This window comes from Sinohyriopsis cumingii, chromosome 6 (genome assembly GCF_028554795.1).
Source record: "Sinohyriopsis cumingii isolate HCF-2022 chromosome 6, ASM2855479v2, whole genome shotgun sequence".
NCBI lineage: Eukaryota > Metazoa > Mollusca > Bivalvia > Unionida > Unionidae > Sinohyriopsis > Sinohyriopsis cumingii.
The window spans coordinates 13,884,896-13,901,629 of NC_142966.1; the positions used below are offsets into that span (position 1 = coordinate 13,884,896).

The 16,734-nt window shown below is 33.4% G+C and overlaps 1 protein-coding gene across 1 annotated transcript in view; it reads left to right on the forward strand.

The window, feature by feature from the left end:
• Positions 1-16,734, forward strand: part of LOC149796387 (cyclic nucleotide-binding domain-containing protein 2-like) — a 111,066-nt gene that overhangs the window by 22,535 nt on the left and 71,797 nt on the right. Inside the window, exons 7-8 of the mRNA XM_089960343.1 lie at positions 13,337-13,425; positions 13,923-14,074. Of these exons, the coding sequence (XP_089816469.1) occupies positions 13,337-13,425; positions 13,923-14,074 (241 nt within the window). The remainder of the gene's footprint in view (positions 1-13,336; positions 13,426-13,922; positions 14,075-16,734) is intronic.

Genomic DNA, 16,734 nt, shown 5'->3' on the forward strand with positions numbered 1-16,734 from the left:
CACGCGACTGAAGATGGTCGTATGTACTAGTTCCAAATTCAGTGACTGCAAACTATACAGTTAAATTGATTTGATTTTTGCCAAAAATTCCCTTTCTGATCTGCCGCTCCACAATTCCATTGTGTTACGTGTCTAGGCTGTTATAAAATGCAACAGGAAAAAGGTGAAGACAATAAGCTTTGTAAAATTTAACAAATTGATTCATTTCTCTGGAATATAAAGTGAAAATGAGAAAGAAAGAACTTACGGTTTTACGAATCAAATCCAAAAACATTCCAAGCATTAAAAAAATTGAAGTCCTAGTAATAAAAAGTCCTTAGTAAAAATAAGTTCGAATCCCGATGAAAACCAAAATGGAAGACGATGACGTCTGTTGCAACCTGTGAAGTGCTGCAGTGTCAACAGTCTCTTGTTGAATCACATAAAATATTGTTCCAGTTTTTGAATACTGTATAAATTTCGATAAATGTCCTTGTCCAAGAATTAATTTAGAGCACTTTAGCATTTCTAGGGAAAATAATCACTTGAAATCTAATAATTTGAAGAAAATAAAATTTCAGCCCAAACTGGTTAGAACAACACAACTTAACATGTCAAAAGTTTAAAGCCCACGGGCTACTTCTATATAAAACATTAGGTATAAGGCTAACTTGAGACGCAAAATAGATTCCCCGATGGGGGTCAAGAGTTCAACCTTCTAGAAGAAATGGAAGTTTGTCACATGAAAAGTATACCGTAGTCCAGGTATGACCTTGGCTCAACTTAACAATTCTTACTCTGAGAAAGAATTATAAAGAAAAGATTGTTTACCAAAAAATTAATTTCCATTGGTTTCTTCACTGGTTATACTCGCTATTTAGAAAAAAGACCTTATATATCTTAGGTATTGTTCAAAGAACCTTTAATTCCCTTGATTTTGGTGTATGATTGATGGGTGTAATGTGGATTATAGAGCATACAGCTTGGCCTTATTCCAGATGTGCGCCTTTCAAAAAAGTGCTATCTCCACTTGGTCATTTTCACTTCCTGAACTCCGGAGGTAAATTGTAAAAAATGTAGAGCCGATTAGTTTGTTTTACATTTTATATATTTGGTAATTTATTCATTGCACTTTCAGAAGCTGGTATTGTCTAGTCTGGCAAAATTCATTTTCTCTATTTTAATAGCTGTTAAGGATAGTGTACTTTAGACTAATTCAGACTGATTATTTTAGCACAAGGGAACAGTCATTTTAGTTATCAGTGTGTTTAGATCATGTACAATTTCCTTAAGTACAATATCCAAACAAATCTCAGCCACATTATATAAATATAGCATATAGGTATGCCAACATTCTCTCAACTGTGGCATATTTTAAATGCACACAACTTCACCTTACATACGTCACTCGCTTAAAAGTGCATAATAACAAGTGAGCTCCCCCTTAATATTTTAGTAATATTTGGAAATAATTTATGCAACGGAATTCGAAATTAAAAGTTTTGATGTTGATTGCATGGGGAATCTTGGGTCCATGACGCAGAGGGTGTATCAAGATGTTTAGCCGATTAAACAGTAGACTTTAACGCAAAGCAGAAGCGTACACAGACTTCCATAATTCCTAGTAAACAGTTATTTACTGTAAGAGGATATGTTCCTGATGTAGTTGGTATTTCAGAGCTTCAGCTAGAACTGTATCATGTCATAGGTTTTGTGCTCTTGCCTAATTTTATAAATTCAAGCAGGCTGTTGTTTGTCTCGATGAAACAGATCCAACATAAAACATATTAAACGATGGACGAAGCGCGTTACTTCATATCTCCTTTGCTAGCTCTGAGTTGAATGGCGAACTTCATTACGTGAAAAATAAACCAGAAAAATTAATGTCGTCTGTCGCCGTTTGCCCTAAGCTAACCAATCTTCCGAACTAATTCAAGTTTTCGAAGGAATAAAATGATTTTGCTTTAGAACAGTAAAGATATCTTATATAAGCCGTTCTTTGACATAATCAAGACGGTGACACATTACATTTTGTTTTCCAGCTATCCACTTATATCGGTTCACCCACCGATGTGCCGATCAACATCGGATTAATTTGTACACGTGGAAAATGGACGTGTTTCTCACTTCGAGGGACAAGTAACATGGCTGATAATATGACGAAACGTCGATATTATCTAGTTTTAATTGGACCATGTCTTTCAAGATTGATTCTTATTCAGGCAATATTGTTATATACGACTTTTTGCACGTGACGGCAGCATTGGCGCTTTAAATATACACGTTTTAGACGAATATAATAAACCTATCACATTGATGGAGTGTTATATCGACCTAGCAATTCAAAACTGAATGTTCCTTTGCTCCCTGTCATCCACGAAATCTGGGCTAAGCCCGCACGAAGGGCAGAAAAAATATTGGAAATACTCGCTACACCTGAGACATCAAATTTGATAAAAAAAGGATTATGTCAAATTTCTTGCTTCTCATCATTTTCTTGAATAGTTAAGATACAGATTGAGTACAGTGCTAATGACGGTGTGTGCGTCATAGAATAACATTAAGCATCTGGATAAAAGTAATAAATCGTCACAGATTAAATAGGATGTTATTACAAGCAGTATAATCAAAATAAAACTCACATAAAAAGTACTGAATCCGTAGAAATAAAACTGTCTTCTGGTATGGCTACAAAACTAGGAAAAGCAGTGCTAGAAATTATAAACACCTGTTTTGCCACATAGAACGATATTGCAAATATTATATCAACTCGAGGTTTTCATTGATAAAATGAAATTTTCCACTTTTAATGCATGCAACGACGGTAGCGAACGTATTCAGTTTCTGCCTGTCATAAAAATATTAGTTATTTTATTACTTGAAGCTTTTGCTTGAGTTTTAATAATAACAGGAAATTTCATTCGTTGAGGAATACTGATTAAATGGGATTAAAATCATGAAACTCCCACTTTATCTGATGATAAAATTAACTCAGTAGTTTCTAAACTAATGCAAATATTTGATGACGTCGAGATGACGTCAAGAGTTTAACAGAGTTAAGGATACATGTAATAGTTTAGAATTCAAATGAAGCAACTTTAGAATCATTAAGAGGAAATCCATCACACTTGCGGATCAAGCTTCAAATCTTTAAGTTATGGTGATGAAATATACAAACCCTGTAGAGACACAGCACCAGATGTCTTTAATGCTCAGACAATAAGACTAACACTCGGGTCTATTTAGCGACTTACATAGATTAGCGCCGGTTTTGTCGTTACTTGTTGATAATTGGCTGATTACCATCAGCACCAAGCAGCCAGTACCCGCGCGCCTCGTAGAGAAATGCGCTCGTACTATATGTATTATTCTTTCCCTTCATCCACTACCTCTTTTTGCTCAGAATGTATGCCTGACGCATAATGTTTCGTCCATACTTTTTGTTGCATAGACCGTATTGTCCTAACATGGGCCATGTGCACTTGCTCAATGCGTTCAGAGTAGAATGGCACGTATCTAAACGAAAGGACATCATTTGAATCAATCAGACCCACATCCAGTTGTGTTCTCCGAGTCATTAAAGTAGTCAGCTGGGTTGAGAACTAGGAACTTGTAACGTTTAGCCGTACAATGGTATTAAAATCCCTTGGGACATCTGCCACATGTAACGTCTTCTCTATCGGTATTCAAAGGTCCCCGACCGTTGAATCTCATCGTAGTGTGGATCGCCTAGTATGTTCTTTTTACCATGGAGAGTGGCCGAGTGGTCTAAAGTGTTCATCGTTACGGATCACTGCCATCTCACCTCTGTCTGCGTGAGTTCGAGTCTCGGATTCAGCCAATGTGGTTATGTGAGAAAGCTTGCCAGTATCTTCTCGTGGGTCGGCGATTCTTTCCGGGGGTTTCCCGGGTTCTCCCTCCAGCATTTATACTGGCCGCCATGTATAGCCTATCTTGTGCTGAAAAATGGCGTTAAACCCTACAACAACAACAACAACAGCAACAACAACAACAGCAACAACAACAACAACAACAATCTCCATTTGTCGAGTCGCACAATCAATGAATTGCTGCTAGCAAATCGTACTAGGCAAATACATTTCCACGAAGCTAGTTCGCTTCAAAAGGAATGAGTTTCAGACGTTTCTTTTTAACCAGTCCTGCTTATTGCTTTAGCGCAAATACTGCATCCCTAATGACTGTAAGTGTCTCAGATGACTGTGGAAGTCTTATGTACACGCGGACGCTCGATCTTTAAAGTTAAAGTGCATGCCGTTGCAGTGTAGCGCGGGACAAGGGTTGCAAATGCTATGTGTCAGATGTCTCTGAGAGTGTGGCTTCACTCTACGGGTGCAACATCAGAAACCAATATCTGACATTCTTATGCGTCGTGGATGCCTTCGAGCTGTATGCATAATTCAGCATCTTCTATGGCATAATTATATCTGGGATATTTTATTTGTATGCCCAGAACAACTAAGGCATCTCGAACCGTCTAAACTCTACGGTTAGACGTAACCATTTGATGATTTGGATTAGGGACGAGTACGCTGCGTCTACGCCTCACCTTGCCATATAATTATCCAACGGCAATAAGGATTATTACGTATAGCGTTCTTGCCTCAACTAGCGAACACAAAGTATCCCTGATTCCTGGCAAAAATGAGCGATAGATGCCTTGTCATAGTTAAGTCTGGCAGTGCGTGGACAGCCTGGTAAAGTGTTGGTCTTAACGGCATGCTGGCTGCCTCAGCTAGCTAAAGCAAGGCGTCCCTGGTTCCCATATATACAGACCATTGCTCGGTATGGTGTTCGTATGCAGGTCTCGATTCTCTCATCCTAGTAGCACGATGAGCCTTAATCAATGTATCGTACAGATCGGGACAGCCTTTTACTAGGGTGGTTTTTTGTGCTATCCCCTTGATTTAAGTTGTAATAAGGACAATCATAGATAAGCATACGGTATTAATTTAAGGACGTTTTTGACGTATTACTTTTACGACAAGGAATTAAAAAAATCAATAAGGTGAAAATACGAAGTCAGTAATGACCGACACAAATTATCAGTACACAGGTGTTGACACACACATCTAACTGATAGGAAACAAAATGTACAGCTTTGCGTTACAAAATTAATAACACATATGGACTGATAACAATGTTTTAGGATTATTTACATTGAGATGAATGACTAGCCAATACAAGTCTTGTGTGGTCCTATAGGTACGCTATATTCTCTTAGAACTGAAGTATGTGAATGTTTTACGCAATCTGTTGCTTAAACACACTAATCCCAGATTATATACAAAGATAGCCTTGACTATAGATCATGTATTTAGTTAAATCTTAAAATCACGAAATATGCAATGTCACGGTGAATAAGGGTTCTCTTTCTTCATGTGATAAACGTTATTAAACAGAATACATTACTTGATGGAAGTTTACAAGGAAGTGCAACTAGTTAATGTCCATGTTTTAATCTTACATATATTCTAGTTTATTTTGGGGTTTTTTCTTTTAATGTTTCAACTATTTTCATCTAGTGTAACTGCTGACACTATGCCATTTTCATTTAAAAATGTTTCGTTATAGTTTTTATCTTGTCAATAAAAGACTGTTACAAATCTAACATTCACACGAAGATCTTTGATGACAAAGTTATACTTGTGTACCCTTACACTATAATGCGTATAACAGTAATGTTTTCATTTCTTTGGTTTCTTTAGTTACATCACCAAAAAATAAAGCATTAGTTTCCAAGTATATACTAACAAATAAGTGTAGCGAGTTACCATCAGGGTCTATTAAAATGACAATGTTGTCCTTAAAAACCGTTTTCTGTGTTGCAGGTAGTATTGTAGATACTTTTTGAGCAGGTCATTACAATAAAATAAAAAAAGACATATATTCCGTTTCAATCAAGTCTAGTGCAAACGTTTTCTTTTTTCAATTTGATAATGCAGAAGTGAATAGATAGGATGTCTTTGTTTGACGTTGATAGATAGCATTTTGTTCTTTTGAATATGTATCTGCGAATGAGAGACAAAATTAATGTACATTTTGTGTGCAGCTACGTTTCCCTTTCTCTTTATCTATAGATGTAATCCTTGTAGAAGATTTGTTAATTTATGTCTTGTTAAATACAGTCTATTATGTGTTTAAGGAAGCCATAACTAATGGTAATCACTATAAAATAATTTGCACAAACATAAGTGTTGTTTTTTTATCGTTCCTCGCAGAGACATTTCAGAGCTTCTATTAATGGTTGTGTCGTTTAGAACTGTGTGGATACGATATGTCAGACAGTCCATTCACAATAGTCATTGGGTTTTCTATTTCTGGATATGAATGCGTTTCTAGATCAGTGTCTTCGTCATTTTAATGAGTATCGTCGCTCATTATGAATTCATTCTTGATAAATGAAGTATTATGTACATCTGATAACGTCGTATTAGCAACTGTATCAATCATTCTCTCTCTGCTGATACGATCATAAAAAGAAATTGCATTTCCGACATTATTGGCTGTGTATTTAGCCAATAGTTCAGAAGTAAACTTATCGTACTGGAGGCAAATGTTCTTCAGCTTTCCTTTGGTTCTTGTATTACTTTGAATGCTCTTTCCAATGTAATCATAAATCTCAAATCCCGAGGAAGTGTATAAGGATGCGGTAGAAAATGAGCTTTCGGTATCTGTGCATCTAGGGGAATTCTAAATGTCTTTGAATATACAAGCTGATAAAAAGATCATGTATCAGTGTTTTATGGCTTATTTTTTTATTCAGAATACCCAACCCCAGGTATTTAAACGTCATGACAATGTTGCAAACGCCCATTTTGCCAACAATATTACTGCAGCAAGAAAATGTTCTGTCATTAATCAGCATTGTTCCATTATTCAACTGAATTATTTCTCATACATTAACATTTGCATAGAAATATATGTTTATAAAACCTACCAGGTTTAATAAGGGCACCGTATCCTAGCTTAAGTCTTACAATTTATAAGTATTATTCAGATGTTCATGTACTTGTACTGTGAATAATACACTTATGTCCTGGATTAAGATGCTGGACAACCAATGGTGATTGTTTTTTCCTGTTAGCCAGAAATTGTATGTTTTATATATATTGTCGTCTTTTTTATTTAGTAAATGATACTTATAATTTTTCCAGGATGTCATAAATCTTAAAGAACTTCTCTCATGCCATTTTCACTTTCCAACGATACTTATAGAAATATATAAAATCCAGCAATCATTGCAACTGTACTAATAAAGTACGCATGAATTCATCAGAGGGTTGGTAAAAATGGATTAGTTTAGGCTGGGCAGATTTCTCTAAATAAATACTATCTATTCGATTAACTTTAGAATATTGACGAGAAGTGTTATCAGAATTAGATCAACAAACAAACTTTGCAGTCTTCATTGTTCATGTCTGTCATTAAAGTAAATGCTCTATTTTCACAAAACTACATTTCTGCGATCCTGGAGTGTTTATCATGTTTTATAGTTTCAGAATCAGTTCCCATGAAATCTAATAACTCCAGAATATAGTTACTTCATGAGAGCGCTAAAAATTTAGGAATTGCTGCCCCAATTATCATTATTATTATTATTATTATTATTATTATTATTATTATTATTATTATTATCATTATTATTATTATTATTATTATTAATTTTATTATCATTATTATTATTATCATTATCATTATTATTATTATTATTATTATTATTATCATTATTATTATTATTATTATTATTATTATTATTAATTTTATTATCATTATTATTATTATTATTATTATTATTGTTATTATCATTATTATTATTATTATCATTATTATTATTATTATTATTATTATTATTATTATTATTATTATTATTATATTACTATTATTATTATTATTTATCAATCGATAATACAAGTCGACCATGTCAGTCTTGATCAGAATGTCGTTGTTTTCATGATACAGTTATTTTCTTGGTCGCATATTATATTCTTTTTATGTATTGAGTAACAACGAGATTTGCTATCTCCCAAAAGCAGAAAACATTAAATGCTCAATTTATATGTTATTGATATTATGGCATTATTTATTTTCAAGAAAGTTAATGACGAGCCATGTAAATTAATCTGTCTTAGTTTTTATAAAGATATATGTAATTGGCATTAATTTATATCGCCATTTGCAATAATAGGGATTATTTATTCTGCCACTATTATTAAATTCATTGTTTACAGAAGAAGGAATATTAATTCCAACTGCTCTAGACTAAAGATCAAACTATGACTTTAGCTGAAAATAATATATATTTTGGTTCTCTTTCAATAATATACGACAATTTCTTCTTTCATACTTGTATATTTTACGATTAATACAACATCACATTTTATATAATCTGTAGTTAGGATGTTGACTGAAGTTTACCAATTTGAATATAAGCCGAATTTACTTATTATAAGAACATACTAATACATTTTTGGTGTCTCTAATATTATTCTATAATTCGAATTCAACAACGAGTGATGCAGCATGGCCAGATTGAAGAGCTGTAGATACTACTAGTAATGTTTTAAAAACAGTGAATATATCACCCTCACTCACACATAATTTAGGTTTGAAATTTGCCTTCATTATAATTATAAACAAACGATTGCTAGCTTCTTGTATTACTGGATTAGTACATTGCATTAACTGAATTAGTACATTGTATTAACTGAATTAGACTATTGTATTAACTGAATTAGACTATTGTATTGACTGAAGTAGTACATTGCATTAACTGAATTAGTACATTGTATTAACTGAATTAGACTATTGTCTTAACTGAAGTAGTACATTGTATTAACTGAATTAGAATACTGTATTAACTAAATTAGTAGATTGCATTAACTGAATTAGTACTTTGTAATAACTGGATTTGTACATTGTATTAACTGAATTAGAATACTGTATTTACTGAAGTAGTACATTGTATTAACTGAATTAGTACATTGTTTTAACTATATTAGTATTTTTTCGATTATAATAAAAATGAAATAGTAACATACTTCGTCGTAGTTCATCACAAAAATGTAATCTTGTCTTGTCATCATTTAACATTGTATAATACTCATGTAGGCTTTAATATATATATATATATATATATATATATATATATATATATATATATTCCTTTTTAGTTTCGTCTTTAATTTCCTCTGATTCTTTTATATTGTATCATATTTTACGAACTGAAATTATGTAACAGAGAGAAAGCGAAGTCGGCTAGTTTACTAACATCAACAAATATAATTTTTCTAAGTTACAAGATGAAACTTTAAGAGACACTAACATAATTGTGAATTAAATGCCCAAATTCCTCAATGTCCTATCAGACATCTAAGAATATAGATGTTCCAGTTGGATTCCAATAGTCTTGAATGTCCTGTTTTATCAATGCTCTTGAATGTTCTGATATAACTCAATCCAGAATGTCTTTGAGTCAGTTTTCAATAATCCCAAAGTAGCATTTTAGTCCAAAAAGTCAATGAACGCCGTGTAACTCTGATTAATAATTTCAATAAATAATTCCTCTCAAATTATACCTGAATACAACTGCAAGACTGTGGCCATAGATTCCTAAAGACACATGTATCATTAAAATCTCTTCTTAATCGTTTATCTTTTTATCAGATTCATTACTATTCACTCGTACATATTAACAAATTCTTTATCATTATATACATTACTAGCCATTAGAACGTTGAGTGTTCAAATTTCAGAGTTAGTAAAACGTCTTTTAAAAGCTCTAAATTAGCAATACAATTAGAAATTGTTGAATCGTTAATCGTCGTCATAGTTCCAGTACACCTTTGCCTTATTCTGCAAGTCGATTATCTTTCTATTGAAATCTTCAAAGCCATTTTTCCTCTACAAGTGAGAGATCATTATTGACAACTCACACGCTGTCTTCAAAGATTTTCACATCAGCTTTCAAGCCTCCATCTGCTATTTAATACCGTATCGTTTTTCTCACAGTGCAATTCTTATTGCAATTGTATAAGTTGTGATTGCAATGCATTATAATTTTCTCGAGACTTCTCTTTTTTCTCCACGTCACACCCTAAAGCTAATATTTCAACATGTACCCTTTGTTCAATTTGTTATAATAACTACTGAATAGGTTCTACATGCCTTATATTTTATTCTGCTCTATTAAGGATAACCTTATAAAAACTTATTATAATTCTTAATCTCTTAATAAATAAATCTTAAACGGCTGAAATATTTTCCTGCTTATGATCGATTTATTTTTAGTGGGTTTTTATGTGATAATCTAGTTCTCTGTTGTTCTTTTATTATTTACTTTATTATTTACTTCATCTGTTCATGTTTTTATAGCATTCGAGTTATCCTCAAAAGTCTTACATATTTCGAAATAAGAATATTTTTTATGCAAAATCTTTATTAGATGTATTTTTATTTTTATGTTGGATCTTTTAGATTTGTATTACAAATTTTGTGCAAGACAAAATCACTCTATACTCAAAGGATTTAACATCACTATAATCTCTTAAAGATATTTATGTCGTTATTTATCTAAAAACAAAACAAATGATAAATATGACAAATTGATGTGCTCCACATATTCTGAAGATATTTGTAATTGGTATGCTTTCAAAATAAATTAATTTCAATCTTCATCTTCAATTCTAATATTTATTATGTTTATAATACCTCATATCTTTTTTGTAATTGTTTATAAGGACTATTAACATCGCATTAGATGACATCAATGTGAGTTAGACTTTATTAGATGAGGAATCCGAGAGCATAGTATAAATTGTTACATGAATTATTTATATTGTTTAGTTGATAAAAGAACATTTATTAGTTTCTTGGCTTTACAAATCAATAAACTGGTCTGATGTATGACTTTACAGAAGTATCAATATATCTCAAACGGTTACCCTAGCAACTTACAGTCATGTGAGTATTATTCGGATTTATATGAACTTTAGAGTTATCTTACTGACATCCAGAATCTATGCTTTGGTGACCGCTTCGGCAATTGTGGTTAAAGAGTCCGCCTAGGGTACGGGAGGTACGGGATGTCGCTGGTTCTAATCCCGGCCGAGTCATACCAAATACTTCTAAAAATGGTACTAACAGCTTCATCGCTACGAGCTCAGCATTAAGAGGTTAGTGTTAGGACTGGTCGGCCTGGTGTCAGGATAATGTGACTGGGTGGGGCATCATGCTACATGTCTGCAGCATGATGTCCCAGTGCTAGACATCTTTATAAACTGCTACACTGCAGACATCGTAGCGATATGACTGAAAAATTGATAAAGCTACGTTACAAATCCAAATCACACACACACACACACACACACACACACACACTGCTTTCTTCACTGTCAATTAGCAGTAAATTCTTCTTTGACCTGTTTCATGTATATTTCAAGGTTATACAATCCTTAAAATATTCACGTGGTTTCGGTTTTATTGTGTCAATTGAAAATGGAATATATTGTGTTTGATTGTTTGTAATAATGAGGTACAAATATACTTATTCTCTCCATCTGTATCGCCTCTGTTATCAGTGGAATTTGAAAATGTCTTTCTTTGCCACACTGTCCTTCCACAGTAATGAGTCTTAATTTTTGGTCGTTTGATCACTTCTCTTCGACATCTAAGTAATGAGAATAATTGTTAAACATCGACAGCGAAGTACCGACGTACTCCGACGTACTCTGGACGTATCATTCATGTTATGTTCTAGCAAAGAACGTCTGACGCTCTAATCATTTGTTGTGTTCACTGTAATATTGCTATACTAAAAAATTATGGCAATATTATTCAACTTAGTTATGGTAGATGTTATACTCTCATCGTGTTTTAAAAATCTCCTAAAGTAGAGGCTATAACTCCAGTTTCAACATTTGCCACACAGCCTTCCAAAAAACTTATCAACTTGTATAATTTCTACTCTTCTTTCTTGTATCTCAATGATTTTCTACCTCTTTAAGTAAACCATTCTTAATTTAGTTAAGTTTCGTCAACTTAAAATCAATTCCACATTGGTTAGGTAACGTACTTACCATTTAAATATTTGAATATTTTGTCTGGTATTTCTCCTTTGCTGTTTGGAAACCACCAATACGTTGTCTCAAGGAAATTGGAATAGCTGATGTTAATACTCTTTGGAAGCCCTTGATCCTTTGTTAATCGAGTTAAAATAAAAATCCTCCTCAAAAGCGTCCTGTACCTAACTAGAGCTGAGTTTAATGCTACATGGTAAATGGTGCTAATTACGTTGTTCGTTTCGCTTTGCCATTTATTATCATTTTTTCTTAAACCTTTACTCATGATTATACTATTAGCTAGCGTATTTACAAGCTAGTTAATCTTTTAATCTGTAAATCTAAATTATTTCTGGAAATGGATTTACATTATGCGACACTTTGGAGGATTTGGTAATAATTTGATAATAGGCCTTGTTAAACTGCTTGTAAATCAATATATTGGACATATTTACGTCTAATGTGTACGTCACGGTCTTTAAATAAAGATGCATAGACCGGGAAGGGCGTATGTATGACTGAGCTAATCGTAGAGTATTATTGGATAAAAGGACTAAAACCACACGTTTCGTTGACAAATACATCATTTATACCTGTCATATACGTTTAATCTTCAGAATAAGTCGTTCTTTTTCATGAGAGCTATACTGTGTATTCAACGTTAATGACATGTTTGCGTGATGTAGCCTCGTTCTGATGTTTCCTCCCTTTCCAGTTGTTGATTGGTTACCCAAGGAATGATAAGACGCAGATCCAACAAACTATTTTAATTACGATTTATTTTCATTATGGCGCCAAAAATGAGCCATGTTTAGAAACTCTGCATTGCAATAGTGCTTTATCTGGTTCGTTTATTTAATATCCTAGATAATAATTATTGTCTAATGAAGTAACAAAGTTCCCGTGAGGTCTCCTGCCTGTTAGCCAGCGGCACCGATTTACTGTTTGCTCGGCTGACTTGTATATGTCTTATATAGTGAAGTTTAGAATCAGAGTGTTTACTGCTTTTCTGAGTGACTAGGCCCCTCACGCCACCTTGTTCCGTCATGGCCCTCCAACCCATGAACCCTCAACTCTTGCTTGTAGCCGTGGATAAAATTGTGACTTTTATAATGAAGAGAACTAATGTATATTTGACCAGTTTCTCTGATGGGGTGGTAAATCTCCTTGTAACATTCAAGCAATTTAAATAACTGTTTGCTGTCAAAATTTTATAATACCAGAAATACAAGTTTGAATCATATATTCAATTATACTTCCATCTTTGATTTTTATTTCAGCCGTTGTAACGATTCTAATCCGTGATCCCAAAACCGGACAATCGTTCAATAAAACAGCGACTGTGATGAAGAAAGGGATGAGTTTTGGTGTAAGAATTTTTGTTAAGTTCATATCCCCACAACCACCACTACACACACACACACACACACACACACACACACACACACACATGAATAAAGTACATCCCATAATGGTTTGTATTTTTGTAAAGCATTCTTTTTTATGAACTGTACAAGGTTTGGCAGATGCCAAGAATGAGATGTAGAAAGTCACATGGTGACGAAAACAAACTGAACAAAAAACGAGCTCACCGTCCGTATTTGTCTTCTGCATGTAAAATCCTTAAAAGACATGTTATTTTATACATTTGCTGGCATATCTCATTATGTGGAACTTTACTTATTGCAAATTACATATTATTTGATACAAGTTCCTGTATATATATATATATATATATATATATATATATATATATATATATATATATATTCACCAGTTGTCATATAGATTGATGGATTGATTGATTGATTGATTTGTTGGTTGGTTGGTTGATTATTTGATTCATTTATTGATCTGTACATGCAGGAATTGGCTCTGCTGCATCATTCGAAGAGAACGGCCACAGTAACTAGTCAAGACACAGTCCAGTTGTTGTCCATTGGTCGTGAGGACTTCTTTGATATCTTCATGAGCGGTCAAGGCCCCGACAACATGCCAGAGCATATACGGTTTATCAGGTAACGGAACATCTCTGTGTTAATCCTCACACCTTGACCTGAAGCTATCCGAACCTTATTGCAGAACACAGTGGTATCATGTGATGAAATTTATGATTCTTCATATGAAAACACTGTTGTAAGTTCACTTTGAAATGTTAATAGGGACGTAAAGATGGGATTTGGGCACCTTCTTACTACCTAGAAAGAACATGTGGCCACCGTGTGATAAAAGTCTTGTACATAAGCATGCTGACTTCATCCAGGTTGGTGATCGCTTTGTTTGAGTGCAGAGGTTGACGTCACTGCTTCTTTCTATGTTCTATATAGAATGATCAAAACTAGCCAGTGAAAATCAGCCATCATGCTAATGTATTGTGCAGCGCCTGTAAACGTCACAGACACGCGGTGAAATTGCATGTAAAGTATCCGGCAAAAGTCAATTCACAACATTTACTGGTAACTATAAAAGCTTCGTTGCAAGTAAATTGAAAAATATGTGACATTATTTTACTGTTCCTGTGATATTTGTTGTTCAAGTGACATTTACTGCTAAGTGACATTTACTGTTCATGAGACCTTTACTGTCGATGTTCCAACCGTAAATGCCACAAACTGTTACAATTACTTTGGAACCAGTATACTTTCAGATGTACAGGTAATTATTTAATAATGTATCCTGTATCATTGTTTCTGAGTGTAAGGAGTTTTTCAGCATATCAAAACCTTTACGATGAAGACATTTGCCGGCGCTACGAGTAGGGAGGTCGTATGAAGGTCATTTACATTAATATAAATATAAACAATCGTCGCCTTTTCAATAATAAAAGCTGTTTTCAAGTCTAAAGTATTAATTAAAACAATTAAATGTAAATACGGGATATAAAATTCATTTTATATCTTAAAGGCGAATATAATTTTGTTTGAGGTGCAAAGTTAATATAAGTGTCATTAGGTGCAACCATGTTCAAGTTAACACTAATGTCGCCATCTGTACGTTTTGTATATGTTTCACTGAATGGAGCTCCTATGTTAAAAAACAAAACAAACGCGACCACCTTACTAAAGATGCTGAATCGTATGTCTTATCAAATGGGTGGATACTTTCGTTGAGCTGAAGAGGTCCTATGAAAGTTGAAAGTTATTAGGTGTAAAATGGGTTTTTGATGTTCTCATTTCTGTATAGGTCCTATTAAAGTTATTACGTGTAAAATGGGTGTTTGATGTTTTCATTTCTGTAGAGGTCCTATGAAAATTATTATGTGTAAAATGGGATTTTGATGTTCTCATTTCTGCAGAGCTCCTATGAAAGTTATTACGTGTAAAATCGGTGCTTGATGTTTTCATTTCTGTAGAGGTCCTATGAAAGTTATTACGTATAAGATGTGTTTTTGATGTTCTCACTTCAGTAGAGTCCTATGAAAGTTATTACGGGTAAGATGTGTTTTTGATGTTCTCATTTCTGTAGAGGTCCTATACAAATTATTACGTGTAAAATGGGTTTTGATGTTCTCATTTCTGCAGAGGTCCTATGAAAATTATTACGTGTAAAATAAATGGATTTTTGATGTTATCATTTCCGTATAGGTTCTATGAAAGTTATTACGTGTAAAATGGGTTTTGATGTTCTCAATTCTGTATAGGTCCTATGAAAGTTATTACTTGTAAAATGGATTTTGATGTTCTCGCTTCTGTAGAGGTCCTATGAAAATTATTACGTGTAAGATGGGTTTTGATGTTCTCGTTTCTGTAGAGGTCCTATGAAAATTATTACTAGTAAGATGGGTTTTGATGTTCTCCTTTCTGTATAGGTCCTATAAAAGTTATTACGTGTAAAATGGGTTTTGGATGTTCTCATTTCTGTAGAGGTCCTATGAAAATTATTACTTGTAAAATGGGTTTTGATGTTCTCGTTTCTGTAGAGGTCCTATGAAAGTTATTACGTGCAACATGGTGTTTTTGATGTTCTCATTTTTGTACAGGTCCTATAAAAGTTCTTACGTGTAAAATGGATTTTGGATGTTCTCCTTTCTGTAGAGGTCCTATGAAAATTATTACGTGTAAAATGGGTTTTTGATGTTTTCATTTCTGTAGAGGTCCTATGAAAGATATTACGTGTAAAACCGGACTTGAAATTCTCACTTCTGTAGAGGTCCTATGAAAGTTATTACGTGTAAAATGGGTTTGATGTTCTCACTTCTGTAGAGGTCCTATGAAAGTTATTACGTGTAAAATGGGTTGTTGATGTTCTCATTTCTGTAGAGATCCTATTAAAGTTATTACGTTTAAAATGGGTTTTGATGTTCTCATTTCTGTAGAGGTCCTATAAAAGTTATTACGAGAAAAATGGGTTTTGATGTTCTCGTTTCTGTAGAGGTCCTATGAAAATTATTACGTGTAAAATGGGTTTTGATGTTCTCATTTCTGTAGAGGTCCTATAAAAGTTATTACGTGTAAAATGGGTTTTGATGTTCTCATTTCTGTAGAGGTCCTATGAAAATTATTACATGTAAAATGGGTTTTGATGTTCTTTATGATCTGTATCCTGATTAATTTTTAAGTTGAGGTCTCAGAGTTTGAAGTTACATTTTAATATTTTGCATATTAACATGAAATGCCAATGATAATCTGTCTAGGGTACTATAGATGAAATGTCATGGATAATCTGTCTAAAGTGATAC